We start from the raw sequence: 19,934 nt of genomic DNA, 5'->3' as shown, positions 1-19,934 counted from the left end.
ATCTTTGGGGGAACAGATTTTCCCTGCTAAAGGGCTGTGGTTGCCTTGGGCTGGTACAGAAGCCCAAAACATACAACATTTCTACTCTACATATTTAGTTAAGCTTTAGTTCTCCTTTAAAGGGGTTCTAGTAGGATTTGATTGAAGGAAAATCCATGTTTGGATTGCAGAAAGTACAGTACAGGTATAGGACCCCTTATCCAGAAAGTTCAGAATTACGGAAAGGCCATCTCCCATAGACTCAATTATAAGCAAATTATTCTATTTTTTAAAAATGATTCCCTTTTCTCTGTAATTATAAAACAGCACATTGTACTTGATCCCAACTAAGATAGAATTAATCTTTATTGGAGGCAAAACAATCCTATTGGGTTTATTTAACATTTCCATGATTTTTAGTAGACTTAAGGTGTGGAGATCTAAATTACGGAAAGACCCCAGGTCCCGAGCATTCTGGATAACAGGTCCCATACCTGTATTCACCTTCCACTAACTATAAAAATGATTCTTAACAAGAGTTGTGTAATTGTTTACATGCCTTCCTCAGGGCAACAACACAGAAATCTGCCAGAGACTGAGCCAACAGATCTCATCAATAGCTAAGGAAGGTTTGTATAGGTTGACATTGTCTAGTACATTAATATTTACAGACTACAAAACATATATTACACAATGGTTACACAATGAGTATCTTTTAAATATCATATAGATAGGAAGAATATTGTTACAATACAAACATGTATATTAAGCACCTGTCTGAAACTAAACTTCTGACCAAGATCTCCCTTATAGACAAGTATAAAATTCTCCCCCATCCTTCATCTCCTTAAATCAACACACTGTACATCTGTAGTTGCAGTAGCACCAAATATTAGCTACAGTTTCCATCTCCCATGATAAATATTGCTGGAGATAAGTTACATTCTGCCTCTTTTCTAATGTGCAAATATCTTTAGGTACAAAAAATCTCAGCAGCTCATAATAATTTAATGTAAAACTGAGAAAAGAAACTTGGATTGTCTTTTGTAACCACCAACACCTTAAATCACTTAAACCAGTGCAAGTAGTTTGATGTTACTCCTGGAAAACATTGGTTGTCACTACAGGATCCTCCATAGCTCGGGGGGCATGCTGAGCATGGAACTCCAATGGTGTACGGTGCTTCTCCAATCCAGTTTCCCCTAAAATTCAGAATTGGAATAAAAATATTGATATTGGTAAATGCATAATAATTAATTTTTTATTGGAAGAAAAATACACACTGGTATGTACAACTGGAGATTTTTTTAAAAGCAATCTCAGGTCTCTGTAATATATCCAGCCTGCCCTCAGCCTGCATCCTCCAAATCCCACAATTCCCTACACACATGATGCCAATAAGAAAGGAACATCACAGTGCAATGCATTGTGGGTTATATAATTCCTGCATGTTGTCTGAAAGCTGTAGAGAAGTTGTTACAATTTGTAACATCAATGTTTTAGTCCCTCCTCCCCTGCCATGATTTTAAATGATGCAGAAAGAGAAGAGCTGTTTTGTAGATGGATTTCAGCATATTCAAAATATTAAATATAATAGTATTAGGGGTATTGGGGGTTTCTGTGTTGTGTGGGGCTCTTTAACAAATTTTGATTCGGAAGCTGGAGTTCCCCTTTAAGCATCAGTAACAGATAGCATCACTAAGCACTGTCTATAAGCAAAATTTTTAACAGGGTACATGGCTTTTGTCTATTATATAATAAATAATGTATCCCCTTTTGTAAAATATAAAGGATATTATAAGTCACCAAGGAGTTCCATGACCATAGAAAAGGAGAAGACTAAAGGCTGAGTGCTTGTATGCAGGTCATGGAACTCCAAGGTAATTGATTTTTTAAATGAAATGCAATGCTGTCTGGGAGACAGGTCCTCTGCATCATGTTAATAACTAAATGTTAATAATAATCATATTTGGTGCTCAGACTTATAATTGTGGGGGTCTGCTAAGTAGTGTCCAGCGCATAGAATGCCAGTATGGGAACAAAAAACACTGTTTTTCATGATTCACTTGCTATTAGTTCCGTTCACAACCAGAACAAAAGAATCAAAGTCTTACTTTGGAGAGTAATTGCACACCAAATAGACAGCTCTTCTCCATACAGCCCCCCATACATTCATATTGTGGCACGTATGTATAGCGCATCCTATTCTATTGGTTGTGGCCCAAACCATCTGAAAAACAAAAAAAGATATTTATCACCACAGTCGCAATGTGTTTGTATTTTCATGAAGAGCTTAAATACCTGAATATAAACATCATTTTACCTGAGTGTAATGCGTACACATTGGTCCATAACATCGCAAGGGACATCTAGGATTGCATTCTTGAGGATATGGGAAAGCATAATCTTTAACTTCATCATACCATGGCTTCACCAGCTGAAGTATAGATTTATATCTAAAACAAGCCAAATTAAAATTGGTTTAAATATAAAATGCTTTTATATTGTTTCATTGCAAGCTTTTAGATTTAAGATTACATTCAATGCATTGATTTCCTGTGGATAAATCATTAAATGTATTATTGTAAAAAAAAAAAATTCTAAAAGAAAACTAAATGGACAGTATAATTGGTTTTACATAAAGATAAAATAGAACTTGCTTCTGTCCCTATAGATCAGTGGGACGTTTTGATTTCAAGCTTCCCTGGAAGGTCTGATCTTTGGTCAGGGCTCATGGTTAAAGAAATTGGAAAATATTAGTGTATTGGTCATTCTTCATTGGCACACACCTAACTGACCTTCAATGCTGTGCACCTAGGAAAAACAAATGGACCTCCCCCCCAAAATCTTACCCTAAGTGGCCTTCAAGATGAGCCCCCTTGCCACTGCTCCAAGGAACCACGGGGGGGGGGGGAAGTTACACAGTTTGGAAAACCCTGCTAGAGATAGAAACTGTTCTATGTGTATAAAATATCATGGTCACATGGATCAGAAAGTAATGAAGTGATGAAAAGCAAAAACTGACTGGTGAGTAACAGTAAAACTCAGGAGTTACATTTATTAAAGGGGTTGTTCACCTTTATACTAACTTATAGTTTGATGAAGACATTGATATTTCAAGACAATTTGCAATCTGGTTTTTATTTTTTTATTTTTTGTGGCTTTTGAGTTATTTAGACAGCTCTCCAGTTTGGAATTTTGAGCAGCTATGCGGTTACTAGGGTCTTATTTACATTAGCAACCAGGCAGTGGTTTGAATGAAAGACTGGAATATGAATAGGAGAGAGACTGAATAAAAAGATAATGAATAAGTAATAATAACAATAAAATATTAAGCTCACAGAGCAATAGTTTTTGGCTGCTGGGGTCAGTGACCCCCTCATGTTGGAAAAATAAAGAAGAGGAAAGCAAATAATTCAAAAACTATAAAAAATAAATAAATAATGAAGAACAATTGCAAAGTTGCTAGGAATAGGAGAAAGGTGAACCACCCCTTTAGGTTAATGTTTTTCCTGACTTAACATTTTGATTCATAATTATTAGAAGCTATGTAATCCCCTACAATCTTGTTTAATAGGAGCATCACATTGACCTGTAAGGTTTGTTGTCTCTAAATTCTACACACCAATAGAAATAGTATTTACAGAGTTATTATGATTAGAATATTAACGGTCCTAGCTAGATTACAGGGCTTTCATATCTGGTCTCTAAAATCACCAGCCTAGAACTCACTCAATGAGGAAGAATGAGCAACCTGATGCGCACATAAAAACAGTTGATTGGTTTACACCCAAGGTGGCTGCCCAATGGACACTGCTTGTAAATATTTTGGGAGAGCCGACAGAATAAAGGAAAAAAAAGCTTATGATTTCCAAGAGGATTTTTTTCTTTCCTAAAGGATTTTGGGTTACTGCTTCCCAGAAAGGTATTAGAAAAGGTTTTACAAGCTTGTACAGTGCACTGTGGAGATCCTGTGTAGACATATTTTTGCTCCAAAAGAATATCTGGGATCGGCAGCCAGCACCGTAGGATAAAACAAATTTAATAGAACATCAAAAAGCTCAAATTACACATAATATTTTTCAATATGAAGTGTTATAGACAGCTTTATGCTTTATTTATTTTTACAAATGATTATTCCCTGAGCATTTTGTTACATAATACAATGCTAGTCCAAATAAAGCATATTCTAAACATTCAGGGGCCAAATATTTTAAAATGATGAGGTCATGAATTCAATGAAGGCCTTTGAGCCATAGAAGCCATAAAATTCTCTTGGACAGATTTAACCATGCCTCGGGCCTCCAGCTTGCAGTTCTGGCTTAATATAAAGTATAGCAGGTAAAAAGTACTTTAATTAGTAAAATTAGGTGGATGTATTTACCTTCCTGTTCTCACAGACAAGTTCTGTCCTAGGAACTTCAGCAAATAGGATGGGCCATGATCCCATATACAGGTAGCAGCCCAGGCTTCAGCTAATTTTGCCAAGTTCTCATCCCAGACCTGTATGTAGAACAAACCACAGAGTTATCATCATTTCAATCAATTCAAAAAGAGAACCAATAAATCAATACATTTTAGGACTGCATCTTGAAACAAATGTGCAAATGTGTCATTTTTGTAAGTTAGTTCAGTGCAGTTCAGAACATCACTAACAGGATTAAATAAAAGTGAGAACATTACGTGCATTTAATAATAAATCCAATATTAATTGTACTAAAAAATGACTTTTTCGTATGCTTGCACGAAAAAATCAGAAAGGTTTTACCGCTGTTTACAATTGTACGGTATGAAAATTTTGTGATTTTCGGATCGCCAATACAATATTATCGTGACTAATACGATTTTTTCGTAAGCATTTTCGTGATATTTGCGATCTTCAGAAATTTTCGTTTCCAATCTGAATTTTTCCTAATCGGGATTCAAACTCGTAATTTGATAAGTCTGCCCCTAAGTCTACTAAAACATCACTTAAATGGTAAATGAACCAATCAGCATTATTTTGCCTCCAATAAGGATTAATTCTATCTTAGTTGGGATCAAGTACAAGGTACTGTTTTATTATTACAGAGAAAAAGGAAATCATCTTTAAAAGCTGAATTATTTTATTAAAATAGACTAAAGATGGCCTTTGTTATTCAGCACTTTCTGGATAACAGGTTTCCAGATAACAGATCCCATACCCATACTTAATAAATGATTGCAGGACAAAATACAAAGTACTTGGGCATAAATTGACTTGTCCCAGTGCTAAAGAACCAAAGATTAAAATAAAAAGGGCCCTTTTAATATGGAATTAGTCCAATTCTTTAAAACCCAATTCCTTCTATGAACACCTCACCAAGATCAGCAGATTTGTAAATAGGCCTGGAAGATATCAATGTACAACATGCAGAGGCATGTAGTGCTGGGACACAACCAATCTATATATCTGACCCTTACAACTTAGATCTTTCCACTCGCAGTCTCCCATAAGGAATTTATTCTACATGCAGTCATAGATATAATATATATAGATAGATATAGTAAAGGTTTAATCCATTCACAAAAGCATTCTTTTCCATGTGACGCATGCTGCAATATATTTTAACAAATGGTTAATAAAATATTTGACTGGATAAATACCTCTAAATAACCCACAAACACCTCACAAAGGAGCTGGGGAGCATCCAACATACCAAGCTTTTGGAGGATTTAAGATTATGCAGCCTTGCTCCAAAAACTAAATGTAACCTGAATGCCAAGCGAGCAGAATATCTTTGTGTTGCTCTAAAACTACACACTGTATAGCCTACTAGGCACTCTACATATAAATAATACTTGCTGTATTCATATACACAGATTTTCTTTGCTTCAAATAAAAGAGGATATTGTTCTTATGTCCAATGTGGCTATAGTGAAGGGAAACAAACATTTATAGCCATTCTACACCAAAATCTCGGTAAGCAAACATGCCATAAAAAAGTGATATAAAAAGTGACGGGTTTATAGAAAAGAAGGTTATGACAAATATACTAGTAATAAATTAAAAGTAATAATAATAAAAATGTAAATGTATAAGAGTCTGAAACTAAGCCTGAAATAAAGGCCATTAACGTTATCCAGAGTGGGAATATGATAACCAAATACTATTACATATGTCTTCTAAATTCAACAGTTTCTTCCTACACTATGTTAGCAAATGTAACACTAATTAGAATACTCCTTTATTGCCTAAAACCAGTCTTTAGTATACACTTTCACAATATGACTTTGCTCCCAGACTGCTACATGATCTCTTGCTCCTATTCACTTCCTTGCACCTCCTTTTGACCAGGAATGGTAAGTCCCTTATAGACAGTGCTCCCTCCTTCCCCAGGTGGGGAGTTAGCATGCTGTGATGGCGAATGTGTGTCCGATGTGGCGCCATGTGGGTCAGTGATGCTCATTTAGCGGGTGAATTGACGTTAGGACATCATTTTGCCATTGCTCCTATGCCTGGTTCAAGACATTTTACTACTGCCTTCAAATTGTTTTTCTGACTTTGCTTCTGGCTCTCCCTTTGATACTTCACACAGATACCACTGCCTTCCTGGTTTGATAAGCTTTACATGCGCCATTTTGAAGTCAGGATGACATTTTACCCCTTGCAATATCACTGGAACCTCCTTGCCATGGAATTGTGCCAAACACTGAATGAAAGAAACCTTACATTGGATTTATACAGTATAAACAATGATAAACCTTAATAGACCTAGTACTCTTTAGTCCTTGGCTCACATTAATAGGATCTTCCACTATAACACTGAAGTTGATTGCATCAGCCCATACAATCGGTGTTTTGTATTATACAGATTTTCTTCTGCAATTCCATCTAGTAAGCTGCATGTTATGAAATCCATTTCAGTTATTCAAGGAAAAAGCACGTTGTCGCCTTGCCAATGTTAATATAAGATCATATGTTGTTCTATTTATATGTAACCCTGTTTCTTCTTGGTTATTTATTCCCTTCCAATCTCTAATACAAACTCTTTTTTGACCAGCTGATTATGCAACTATTAGTTTTGCAAATTTTAGCATGCTGAAATCATTAGAATCTGTCAGTGACTAAAAACCGTCACATTTGTCACAATTCATACTAAATTACCCAAGGCTCTGCTAATCCTCCGTAATTATATATCTCTCAGCCACGGACCTACAGAGAGTCTTTCTGCAACAAATTAGTGCCCCCTTCTGAGAACCAAATGAATGATTCTTCATGAGTTCACAATTGTATCTCTGACTCAGATACCTGCCTCAATGACTGTCATTTATCATTAGGCTTAGTAAGGGGTAAACAGTTGAAAGGCTTGATGGTTTCTAAGACTCTTACCACTCCCACATATACAACTATGTTAACCATAAACTTATGAGACTTTTAAAAGGCACATCTGTAACTGAAAATGCGTAATCAAACATTACAGTCATTTAGTCGATATGTTTCCAAATGTATGCCACTTTGGAGAGAACTAGAGATCTTCAACCACCTGGAACAAAATAAAAATGAAATGGGGTGCTTCAAATGTCATTTAAACTTTATCCAATTTATTAAAAAATGAGTTAAGCACTCATTTACTGAGGGTGCAAAGTGCATGCTGACCTGTTAGGGCTCTGGTACACGGGGAGATTAGTCGCCCGCGGCAAAACTCCCTGCTCGCGGGCGACTAATCTCCCCGACTTGCCTTCCCCTGCCATCCCACCGGCGAACATGTAAGTCGCCGGCGGGATGGCAGACGCGGCGGCGCGATGTGGTATGGAATGAAAAGATGTTGTCATCTGTGTGGAGGAAACTGAAAGATTCTATTAGAAGATATCACTATGTGTGATATCACCCCAGTTCCACAAGCTCGCTGTCTAGGGTCACATTTGACTCTGCTCTCTCTTTCATTCCCCACATTCAAACACTCTCTAAATCCTGTCGGTTCCACCTCAAAAACATTGCACGCATTCAACCTTTCCTCACTCATGAGACTGCCAAAATTCTCATCCATGCCCTCATCATATCTTGCTTGGACTACTGCAAATCACTACCTGTGGGCTTCCCCTGTCTAAACTGAGTCCAATCCATCATGAACAGTGCTGCCAGACTCATACGCCTCTCCTCCCGCTCCACAAGTGCCCCCCTCTCTGCCAATCCTTGCACTGGCTACCTGTCACGTAAAGGATCCAGTTCAAGATTCTTGTTCTCACCTTCAAAGCACTCACTGGTGCTGCACCCTTCTATTTAACCACCCTAATCCCCAAGTACACCCGCAGATGTAACCTTCGCTCTACACACAACCTCCTTCTCTCCTCCTCACTCATCACCTTCTCTCACTCCACATCCAAGACTTCTCACACGCTGCACCTATCCTCTGGAACACCTTTCCCTGTCCCATTAGGCACTGCCAGACTCTCCAAGCCTTTAAACGGTCTCTTAAAACTCACCTTTTCACTCAAGCCTATAACCTAAACCCCCCAAACATTCACTAACCACTGGTTTTCACCTCTCACTCCACACTTATTGTCACTTTACACACCTACATGAACTCCAACGCCATGCTAGTTACCCTGACCTTATGTCTCACTTATGTTACCCTCACCTTATGTCTTTTAGAATGTAAGCTCTTGCGAGCAGGGCCCTCCCCTATTGTCTCCGATCCTCATCCAATGTAACTGCAAATCATTTTTGTGAATTGTTTATACGTAAATTGATAGCGCTATATAAATAATAATAATATGTGTGTGCTCCTTTATAAATTAGATGCTGGAGAGAATAAAAGGAACAAGAAACCAGCCTGGTTTTAGAAAAACTTTGGATAACTGATAATAATGAGGGTCAACTTGCTCCAAAAGTAAGGGCTTTATTGGCACTATAGAAATTTTCTTGAATCCCAATTAGTGAGGATGGAGGTTCATACCATGAAGTTGAAGACCACAATTAAGAATAAACTTGGGTTAGAAAACAAGCAATTGAGGCATAAGCAGCAGAAGATATAGTTTTTCTTTGTGAAAGATGGCTGGATAGAGTAAACCACCAAGGTTTCAAGTAGGAGTGTTAAAACACTCATTACTAAAGAGTGCATGGACCCTGATTTGGTACAAAAAGAGCTATAGTATCAAATTCCCAATGAAAGAGTCACAAATTAGTGTTCCTTTAATCTCAGTGCTTCAGTACCCAAACTCTATGTCCCAGCCAATTGGATTGCCCATGATTGAACATGGGTTATACATGAGGACTGCTAGACTCTATAGGAAACAAGATCTGTCAGGATTATGTTATCTTGAACAGAAATGTTTCTATTGGTGACTTGTCTTTGTACATAAAAACAGTGCCATGACTACCATACAGCAGATGCCACAGCCATGTTGGACCCCCAAGTGACAGTGGGGCCCAGGCAGTGAGGTCTGCTGTATGGTAGTCTGCAAATGTAAAAGTTATTTACAGCAGCAAGAAAAGAAATGCCAACAGGTCTTTTTCTTTAAATTTCATTTTTTGTTTGGCAAAATCTGACCATTCCACAAGTTATCATCATGTGCACTTTGCAACAATACCACGGAATTACAAATGATGTTAAAGGCTAAGGAATTAGGAGAGATTTGATGTACATTCACTACTTTTTAACATTATTAAAGAAGCATTCCAAAGTCTGTCAGCAATGTGCAATGTAGAAGCTGGCACCAGTTATGATAAAATTCCAAAGCTCACCAGATAAACTTTGGGCATGTTTCGTACAATAAATAAAATATTTGTATAACAATTCCCTTCAAGGCAATAAACCACCAATGTGGAGAATGGAAATCCCCCAAAACTCTGATGAAAAACGCAAATAAATCTAATTTTTCATATACTGTATAAGTGACAAGTGTGTGCCCTGACACAGATCAATCTTTTGTTGGGATTATATCATTTCACCCAGAATGGACAGTGCAGCACATACGTAAAGCTTGCAAAATCATATGCCAGATGACAGATATGGATGTCAGTTTACAGTATAATTGATATCATTTGTTGACATGAAATTTATACAGAACACAGAGAATTTAACCAAGAGTTAAATTGCAATAGATGAGCCACAAAACTTGCTCCAAATGGATCCTGCAGGATGCATATCTTCAGGTAAACAAAAAGTGACAAGGGCTCATTATTAAGGCCAAGCAGCAGAGAATTTCATCGCAATTCGCTAATTACTCAGTATGGATTTTCTTTTGGCAAGCCAATAAACACAAGCAGAGTAAATCTGCAGTACCAATGACTATGCGCAAGTGACAAGTGTCTAGCAAAAGATTCTAATTGAGCTCAATTAATTACTGCAAATTTACTAACACGGTAACTTACTGCAAAAAGACATTACATTGCCTCAGTGCTACTGTGCCTTCATACTTAGTAAGCCTCATAAATACTTAAACTTATCTATGGGGATTTCTTATTCAGATGAAGTGTAAATTGTCAATGAGAATCATGGTGTGTGTTGATTTTGCCCATATAATAAAAAGCATGTGTGGGTGAAAAATATAAAAATGAAAGTAATTCATGTAAAGCCAAGTTGGCAGTGTGCATAGATTGTCTCACAACTTAGCCGCCAGTTTATGGGTTACAGTTAGTCCCCAACACAATATCTAAAGTGTGAAAATAATGAAAGTTCTGGAAGTAGTGAAATAATTAAAAGATAAAATTATACTTTTATTAGGACATAGTCCAAAACATTTTATGCCTAGGTATCTTAACACTAGGGGCACTTACTCATAGCCTGTGTAAATTGTCTCAACAGATAACCTTACTCAGATAAAGTTGGCATGGATTAAATGAGCCCATGAAAAGTCTATTAATATATATATTTAGATACTGGATATATTTACACAATCAAAGTTGGAGGTGCTACAAGGGAAAGGGCAAAAAAGCTAATTGCCAATTAATAAGCATATGTATAGTAGTTCTATCTAGTGCTATCGATAGGGTATAGGAGTTCTACAGATTCATACATACATATTGTTATGCCTCAGATGTACAAGATAAAAAGCCTGAGCCTAAGTAAGCTCACTTACTGATGGGGGGCAGGGGACAGTGCAAAAAAAAAAAAAAAAGACACAAAGCGCCATGTTTAAAGATTTGAGATTAGGAGAGTTACTAAAAGGTAAACACACTCAAGAGTTCAGATACTAACAGGAGAGAATGAAAGTTCGGTAAGAAAAGAGTAGGGTGTCACTAGCAAAGAAATTATAATTAAATACCGAATTTTTATCCATTAATAACAGTTTAAGACCATGTACCTGTAACTGAGGGGAATATAAATTTGGTAACAAATGTTCTCTTTAAAGGTAGTACAGATACGGAACCTGTTATCCAAAATTCTCAGACCTGAGATTTTCCAGATAAAGGACATTTCTGCAATTAGGATCACCATGTCTTAAGTCTACTAAAAAATCATTAAAACATTAAATAAACCCAATATGATTGTTTTGCCTCTAAAAAGGATTCATTATATCTTAGTTGGGATTAAGTACATGGTACTGTTTTATTATTATAGAGAAAAAGGAAATAATTTTTAAGTATCTGATTATATGGAGTCTATGGGAGATAGCCTTCCTGTAATTGGAGCTTTCTGGATAATGGGTTTTCGGATAACGGCTCATGTACCTGTACTGAAATTTCATTTGATTTTCTTTTAGCAGCATCATTAGAATTCCAAGTTAATTACTAAGTATTCTGTTTAATATATTGAAAGTTCACATTAGTGGTATCATTTATATTCACTATATAATGAAGCTTTTCTCTCTGTATGTAATGGTATTAAATGCACTATGCTGTTTTTTGGTCAGTTTTTTTGGTCCTTCACTGCCATGTCTTGACAGCAAGCTTTCTGCCTTGAACTTGGCATCAAGACTGTAGGATGGTCTCCCCTGTGCTTGGTTCTAGGTTTAGCCCTATGGAACCCTCCCTGTGCTTTTGGGCTGGTCATGTTGCTGCTGGTGATATGGTTGAACCAACCTGACCTTGGACATACCTCTTGACTTTGATCTGTTCTTACTGGAAGTACAGAGCCTTTCCAAACAAGTGACAAGGAATGTCTAACAGATTCTGAATTCACTGAAAAGATGTGATATTTTTAAAATATGCTGTTAGTGTAAGCATTTTATTTATACACTTTGGTAGCAATAACCCTTATGTAATGTAATAAAAGGCACAAAGTTTGCTCAGGTGCAGTAACTCATAACAACCAATGAAATGTTTGTTTTCTTTTCAACCCTCCATTGGCCTTTGTTGGCCCCTCTCCCCACGCTGCCTGTTACTGACAAAAGTGCCCCTCTGTGTGTACCTACTATAAAAATGCAGAGTTGCACAGCAGTGTTGACAGGCCCCCAACTTGCATTGCTTTGGATCCGCATCTGTCAGTTTGCTGACACAGAGCCTACAGAAGCATACACAGTTGGAACTGATTCTGGGCTTAGCTATAACTGCAAATGCTCCTGCGGGCTCCATGTCGGGGAAATGAGAGAAGAGGATCCCAGCTTTTATGATACTATGGCACCTGCGTTTAAAACGCTGCCAGGGTTTCCCAGTTTGATTAATATTAGGACATTCTGACATTTCAGCCAGGCTTCAGTGTGAAAACATATTTTCTTGCAGTATTTCTGTATTTTCCCATAATGCACCACAGAGATTGTTCTGAACTTCAGCCAAAAAGCTCTTGGTCTCTGACTAAATGGCAACTGGTTAACACTCATGCTTGCTGGCAAACTTCACAGGTACTTTCCCAGTGTTGCTTTTCCATAGGTAATTAAAAGTGTGTGTTGGTGTTTTCTCCCTACAGCAGGTGGTAAGGACTGATCTGCCTTGTGCCCCCAGCAATGCACTCTATGTTTCTCACCAGATTGTTTTATCCAGCACAAAGTACAGAGCGCAGCCAGACCCTGGGTGGAACCAGTCTTTAAAGGACATGTAAACCCCACACACAAAAATTTAATCAGTGAACAGCCTCTTTGAAATCTCTCAATTCCTGCCACACTGGGTGCCCAGAGGTTGATAGTAAGGCTACAACATCCCCTTAATCACTTAGATTTCCTTTTTCTCCTGTAACCCACTCAGCCCCACCCCCAGGAATTTGCTTTGGCTGTTGGCTTGTGGGCATGCTCAGTTGTTCTAAGCTCAGATTACTAAACACGCCCCCCAGTCTAGCAGCCAGTGAAGAGATGGCATTGCTGGTTCCCATGGAAATTCAGCTCTAGCTGTCTGCTTCAATTTTTTTCTCCTAACCTCCTCTCCTGAGCTCAGCTCAAACAAAGCAGAACTTTTATCAGAGACAGTTGTGCCTGTGTGAGGCTGTATTGCTGATGAAACATATGCTGAATAAGGGTCTGTGTGTGTGTGCTGTTTGCAGATTTAAATATAATATGGAAAAATGGCCACCGGGTAAAAGCTGCTATTTGCTTTAGGAACATGTGACAGTGCTGCAAGCGCTATTATGCATTTTTATTAATATGCAGTATTAATGGTGCCATTTGGGTGGGGGAGACGTGCCCAACTGATATACACTGTAGGCAAATGTAGGCTTTACATGTCCTTTAAAGGAGCACCAGGACTAAATGTAAATGGCAGCTACTGTCAAATAAAATAATTTTGAGTTCCAGTGTTTTTAAATAAAAGCATCAAAGGAAACAACATTTCAATGGTAAACTGGCCAAGTGTCCAAGGACTTAGGCAAAGTAGTGTATACTGTATATATGTTAAACACCATCTTAAAGGGGTGGTTCAACTTTAAGTTAACCTTTAGTATGTGATTGAATGTTCTAGTCCTAGCAACTTTGTGATTGGTCTTTTTTATTTATATTTTATATATTATGACTTATTTGCCTTCCTCAATGACCCCAGCAGCCAAAAACTATTGCTCTGAGAGGCTACAATGTTATTGTCATTCTTACTTTTTACTGATTATCTTCCTATACGATTCTTGCCTTCATTCACATTCCAGTCTGTCATTTCAACCACTGTCTGGTTGTTAAGGTAAATAAGACCCTAACAACCAGATAGCTGCTGAAATGCCAAACTGGAGAGATGCTAAACAAAAAGCTAAATAACTGAAAAACCAAAAAAAAAGTCCAACTGCAAATTGTCTTAGAATATCAATACATTAAATGTACAGGTATGGGACCTGTTATCCAGAATGCTCGGGACCTGGTGTTTTCCGAATAAGGGGTCTTTCCGTAATTTGGATCTCAATACCTTATGTCTACTAAAAAATAATTTGAACATTAAATAAACCCAACAGGATTGTTTTGCATCCAATAAGGATTAATTATATCTTACTTGTGATCAAGTACATCTACTGTTTCATTATTATAGAGAAAAAGCAAACCATTCTTAAAAATCTGAATTATTTGATTAAAATTGAGTCTATGGGAGATGACCTTCCTGTAATTCTGAACTTTCTGGATAACGGGTTTCCGGATAAGGGATCCCATAACTGTACTAAAAGTTAATTTAATGGTGAACTACCCTTAACATTTCATTTTTATAAAGACTCTTTTATTTCTCTTTAAATAATACCACAAAACCATATAATTCATTATATCTCAAACCTGCACCTAATTGTTTGGTGATTAACTCCAATATGATTATATAGTGTGACCTCTAGAATATATAGCAAATACAAAGCTCATATATCTTCCTCCTTCCTAACATCTGGCTGCACATACTTCAGCTGGTGAGCATCCAAGTCTATTTGTTCAAAGGCGGCGTTACATGAACTGTCAGTGACTGCGTGCGTCAGAAGAAATAACTAATTGGTATCCTAGACCCATTAGTTTTATTTCTTTGACCTCTGCCCCTTCATTTCCGACTATTTCAAAGCTGGCTAAGGAAAAAGTTGGAAAGGAAAGTGTGGTGAGGAGTCACAATACTGAGCCATCTGCATTAAGCGCACCAGGATGGTGGTCTGCTGTTTCTGTAACCTGTTTGCCAGCTGTTGTCCTACTACTCAAAACACTGTACAGATGTCAAGCGAATATTTAGAATATTTCTAGAGCAGAATCTAGAGTAAGAATGTTGCTTCTCTTCAGGACAGCATGTGTATGAATATAGAGATTTCTTCCTTCCTGAGACCTACTTTCTGTTTGGCTTTAAGCTGCTAAAGTGGGCCGGGAAACTGAAACCAATGATGTTTGGAAAATGTTTTATCCCTGCCAACAAAAACAGTTTAAGTCACTATACACAAAGCAGTCTAAGCAGCTCATTAGTAGAACAAACTACCTCTGAGCACTGGCACATGGCTCTGCCTATATATATATATATGTGTGTGTTACATGTAAATAACAAACTCACTAAATACTGAAGTATACAATTATTCATACAATTAAACCCTGTTATGTGTCTGCGTTCATGGTATGTGGGTGTAAGTTCCAGAGCTTTGCATATAATCCCTTAGAATTTATGGCAGATAAGTAATATGCAAAGTAGGTCGTAGTAAGGTTATGCCCTTTGGCATGTGGAAACAAAGGGGTTAATAGAATCTGCCCTCTCGTAGCTCCAGGGTCCCCATAGTGCCCCACGTCAATAGGAGCAGCACACTTGCGCCTAAAAAATAGGGCACACAACTCACCCACCAAACACCAGGAATGACACTAGATGGACTTCTGCCCAATTGCATCCAATTTGTGACTCATTTGTGACAGTTCCTCTAACTTTGGTAAATTGGATGAAATCATAGTAGGCGCAGAGAAATTGCACCAAGTGCATCGCCCCCTTGCAACTACAATGATGCTTGATTTCTGGGGAAAATGCTGCATTGTGGGGAAAAATGACAAATTATAGCTGATAAAATGAGTTTGCATAATCTGCACTCACTGGGAAAGAAGAACTGATTTACCCTTAAGTTATGGTAGGCTTTGCCATTTGTGTTATGGTTACCCCATCATGTCAAAGAAAGGGAAACTTCCAGATAGAAGGACTGTGCTGATGCAATCAACTTCCATTTATTAGAATTGCTTCAGATTTTCCGATCTTTAAATTCAATCAGAAGTTCTTTAAATTCAAACACAGGCTTGTCCCATCGGGCATGTGGTGACTGTGGGCTTTGGGCTGGATGGCATAAAGTGTTTGAACAAAATGCAAGATGTCTCAAAATATTCTGTAAGTAACATGTCAGTGCATCTTTTTCTTGTTAATAATTCTACTGCTTGCAAGCACTGAGCAAATGATAGAAATACTAAATACATCATTGTTTTTGTCACATATTTTATTTGCAAGACGTGTTTAACAAAATAAGTGTTTTTGACCTGTGTGCGTGTGCTGTAGAATAATGGTGGCCGTTACGTATAGTGTTATGCTGAGGTTATCTATGTTTGGTAGTAAAGCACGCTATATTTATAGTAATGTTGAGGGGCATACAATTATTTTACTGACGCAGAGAGAGCCTATGTTGTTCCTGCACCCTGAGAAATGCTGTGGCATTTGTTGCCAGAATGTCAAAACCCATTAACCGCCTGTAGTATCCTGCATATTTACAACAGACTGCTTACTATGTACTCCGCTTTATATACTCTGTTATAAAACTCTACTATATACTGTTATAAAACTCTACTATATACTCTATTATAAAATGCTACTACATATTCTATTATGAAACTCTAGTATATACTCTACTATATACTCTGTCATAAAACTCTACTATATACTCTGCTATAAACCTCTACCATATACTATACTATAAAACTCTATTAAATACTCCACTATTGAACTCTACAATTAAACTGTACAATAAACTCTATTGTAAAACTATACTAGATAAACTACTATAAAACGCTGCTATAAATTCTATTATAAAACACTACTATATGATCTACTGCAAAACTCCACCATATACTCTACTGTACAACTCTACATATGCTCTTTTATAAAACTCTACTATATACTCTACTCTAAAACTCTACTATGTACTCTACTGTAAAACTCTACAGTATACTCTGTTATAAAACTCTACTATTATTATTATTATTAACATTTATTTATAAAGCGCCAACATATTCCGCAGTGCTGTACTACTATATACTCTGTTACAAAACTCTACTATATACTCTACTGTAAAACTCTACTATATACTCTGTTATAAAACTCTACTATATACTCTACTGTAAAACTCTGCTATATAGTCTACTGTATTCTCTACTTTAAAACTTTGGAAGTAGCACAGAATTTGGGTAGCAGTGAAATGCTGCAACAGTTACAGAATCTTCCAGAATTAAGCACATCTAGAAGTATACTGATGCTAGATTCATTTATATTGTTCTATGTGTAGCCCCATAAGATGTTACTACAATGTATCAGCTACCAGCCCCACCCAGTTGGGTTGGGTTTGAAATTAGCTGACTTTTTGGTAAGGTGTGCAAAACGTCACATGTGGCATCATGTCCAGTTGTACCCAAGAGAATAGCCCAAAGCAAACCACACATAGCAGGAAAGAAGCCTATTAAAGCAACTTTCAGTTGGCCTAAGCAGTCTGACACTAACACCAAGATACTTTCCTTGCTAGCTTTGCTCCTCCTGTGGGGTATATATATCAAACTGCCTTGGGACAATGGCACATGGAGTGATGCTTTACGTTCACCAGGCTGATGGCAAAATGTTCAGAATCACCCACCTCCATTCATTTTAGTGGCAGCTTTTTAATTGCTTGAGCATTTTGTAGCTCTGTGGGAAAGCGGACAAAATTCTCATAATTGCTGCTCACCCCCTTTAAGCAATGCCCTGAAAATGAAAATCTACTCTTTGGAAAGGCAAGCTTTGTTAGATGCATTTTGTGTACCACCCCCACACATAACACTCTGGAGACAAAATGCCCTGCATCACGTGCTCATTGTCCATGTGGGTATTATAATGACCACCTCTCATTTTCACCTGAATTTCTTCCTGTTCTTTTTTTCTACCAGCTCCTGTATGCCCACATTTTGTATTGTTTCCCTTACCATTCAGTACATCTTTTTGTGCACGATTGGGGGACCATTGCACACCAAACTGGGTCACACAAGCAAAATGCACAGGAATTAAATCTACAATAATGAAAGTTGATAAAATTGCCCGAACAAGCTACCAATGATCCAGGAGAGCAGACTGGGAACTAGCAAATTTCCATCTATAAACATATAATATTGTTGGTACTGCAGGTTTTGTTCCCAAGTAGCATAATATTTCTTTGTGGGTGGTTAACAAATTACTCATTTCCACAACAAATTAGAGTGAATAAATGTGCTTATGTAAATAATGAGAAGGAAGGAATTGTATGTACTTTGGTGTAAAACATAATACTTGTTTATAGTTACCCAGGCACTTAATGTTCATTTTCTTCTTTTATTTCATACCGGTTAAGTCATGGCTATTGTGCTAATTGGATTTCAGTATTAACTTATAATTTAAAGTTACAAAACATTAAAAAAATCTTATTTTATTGTAAAGCAGCAAGATTAATGGAATATCCTAAAATATGCAGCGAATGAGGCAAATATAATAATAAAAGTACTGAAAGCGTCTCTTGATGCTCTACAGCCAACCGTTAAATATTCATTGTTACAAAACACTAATTTCTAGTAAAAAAAACTGACAGTTGAGTTCGCTCACCATGTATTCCATGTTGGCAGCAGGTGGAAAGACTTTGCCTCTCACTTGATTATGGTATTCGACAATGGCGATCATGTCATTCTGAGAAATGTAGCGCTTCCTTCTGGCCTTGGGAACTTTGGCGGCGTCCAGCCGAGCACTCAGATCTGGCTTTATGATGGTGTAATTGCTGGCTGCAGATGCTAAGTCTGAGGACTTAGGTAATACTAAACCACATGTTTCGCACAGAAGGGAAAGTAGGAAAGCAGCACTGATTGAAACCATTTCTATCATAGTTTAAAAGCAAGCTGTCAGCCTTGAGAATACAGTGCCTGGAATCTGCAAATACAAATGAGACATATTCAACTCCTATGAACTCAGAATTTCCCAGTTCTGGGGGATCAGTGGATCAATTAAGCAATCATATAAGAGCATTACATAGGAACTCAAATGATTATGATACAAATCAGATCCCAGCATGTGTTTAAATATAATAGACTATAAAATGACATTTGAATTGCTTTTGTATTGCCAGAAACTGTTCCATAGGATAGAGATGCTATAACTATTAACAACATAATGCATCAGAGGACACCAATTTATGTATAAAGAATTGGGTTTGCTATTTGACTTACCTTTAAAATGCTCAAGATGTGGCAAAGGCTCCAGCTGGTTAACTCTGTGAGATTTACGTTTTGAACTGCTCAGTCCTGTAACCGGACAATATATCCTGTCATGAAGTCAGGGAAAGAAAATAAAAAAAGGAGGGTGGGGGTTTAAAAACAAAAAAAAGGAAAGCCTGCTTTCTAGAGAGCATTGGCTGCTGGAAAGCTTTCTAGATAACAGCTTTTACACATTACTGCTTGATTTCTGAGGAGAGAGCAGTCTTTTTAACGGTCCCCTGAAAGCCAAACTTGTGCACAAGGAGGAGTTAGATAACACATACACCCATTGGATGGCATCATTTCAGGTTGGAAAGATGAGAAGAGCTTACCAGTTGCAAATAATATTCCACAACAAATCATGGAGAGAATATCACCTGCCTTAAAATGCTTAGGGAGCATTTAGTCTATAACTTTGTTCCATTTAGTCTACTCCTTTGTTCCATGTTGCATTATGTCAGACCTTTGATTATACAAATCTAGCTGATTAACAATATAAGAAAATCAGTCAGAAGTGCATTAGTATTATCCCTTATTATATAGTACAGACATATTCTGTGCTGTAGAGAGATTATACATAACTCACATCACTCTCTGCACCAGTGGAGCTTTCAATCTAAGGTCCCTATCTCACACACACATCTACTATGGCCAGTTTTTATCAGGAACCAGTTAACCTTCCTGTATGTAAGTGCCAGAGGAATCCAAAG

At 37.4% G+C, this 19,934-nt stretch overlaps 1 protein-coding gene across 1 annotated transcript; it reads right to left on the bottom strand.

Moving 5' to 3' along the window:
* Positions 1 to 409: 409 nt before the first annotated feature.
* On the bottom strand, positions 410 to 19,442 carry pi15 (peptidase inhibitor 15). The gene is made up of 6 exons (XM_002937074.5): positions 19,198 to 19,442; positions 18,584 to 18,901; positions 4,364 to 4,482; positions 2,303 to 2,435; positions 2,094 to 2,209; positions 410 to 1,181 (listed from the first exon to the last, which is right to left on the bottom strand). Exons 2-6 carry the CDS (start codon positions 18,854 to 18,856, stop codon positions 1,046 to 1,048), a joined length of 777 nt encoding a protein of 258 aa, XP_002937120.1. The 5' UTR covers positions 18,857 to 18,901; positions 19,198 to 19,442; the 3' UTR covers positions 410 to 1,045.
* Positions 19,443 to 19,934: the final 492 nt, after the last annotated feature.

Source organism: Xenopus tropicalis, chromosome 6 (genome assembly GCF_000004195.4).
Source record: "Xenopus tropicalis strain Nigerian chromosome 6, UCB_Xtro_10.0, whole genome shotgun sequence".
NCBI lineage: Eukaryota > Metazoa > Chordata > Amphibia > Anura > Pipidae > Xenopus > Xenopus tropicalis.
Note: the sequence above shows the minus strand (reverse complement) of the source record. Positions and strands in the feature narration are given on the sequence as shown.

Excerpts from the sequence above, each read along its gene's own strand:
- pi15 (XM_002937074.5), bottom strand. The coding sequence starts at position 18,856 with ATGATAGAAATGGTTTCAATCAGTGCTGCTTTCCTACTTTCCCTTCTG. Across the intron at positions 4,483-18,583 it reads CTGCCAACATGGAATACATG|GTCTGGGATGAGAACTTGGC; the intron begins GTGAGCGAACTC and ends TTCTACATACAG. Across the intron at positions 2,210-2,302 it reads TGTGTACGCATTACACTCAG|ATGGTTTGGGCCACAACCAA; the intron begins GTAAAATGATGT and ends TTTGTTTTTCAG.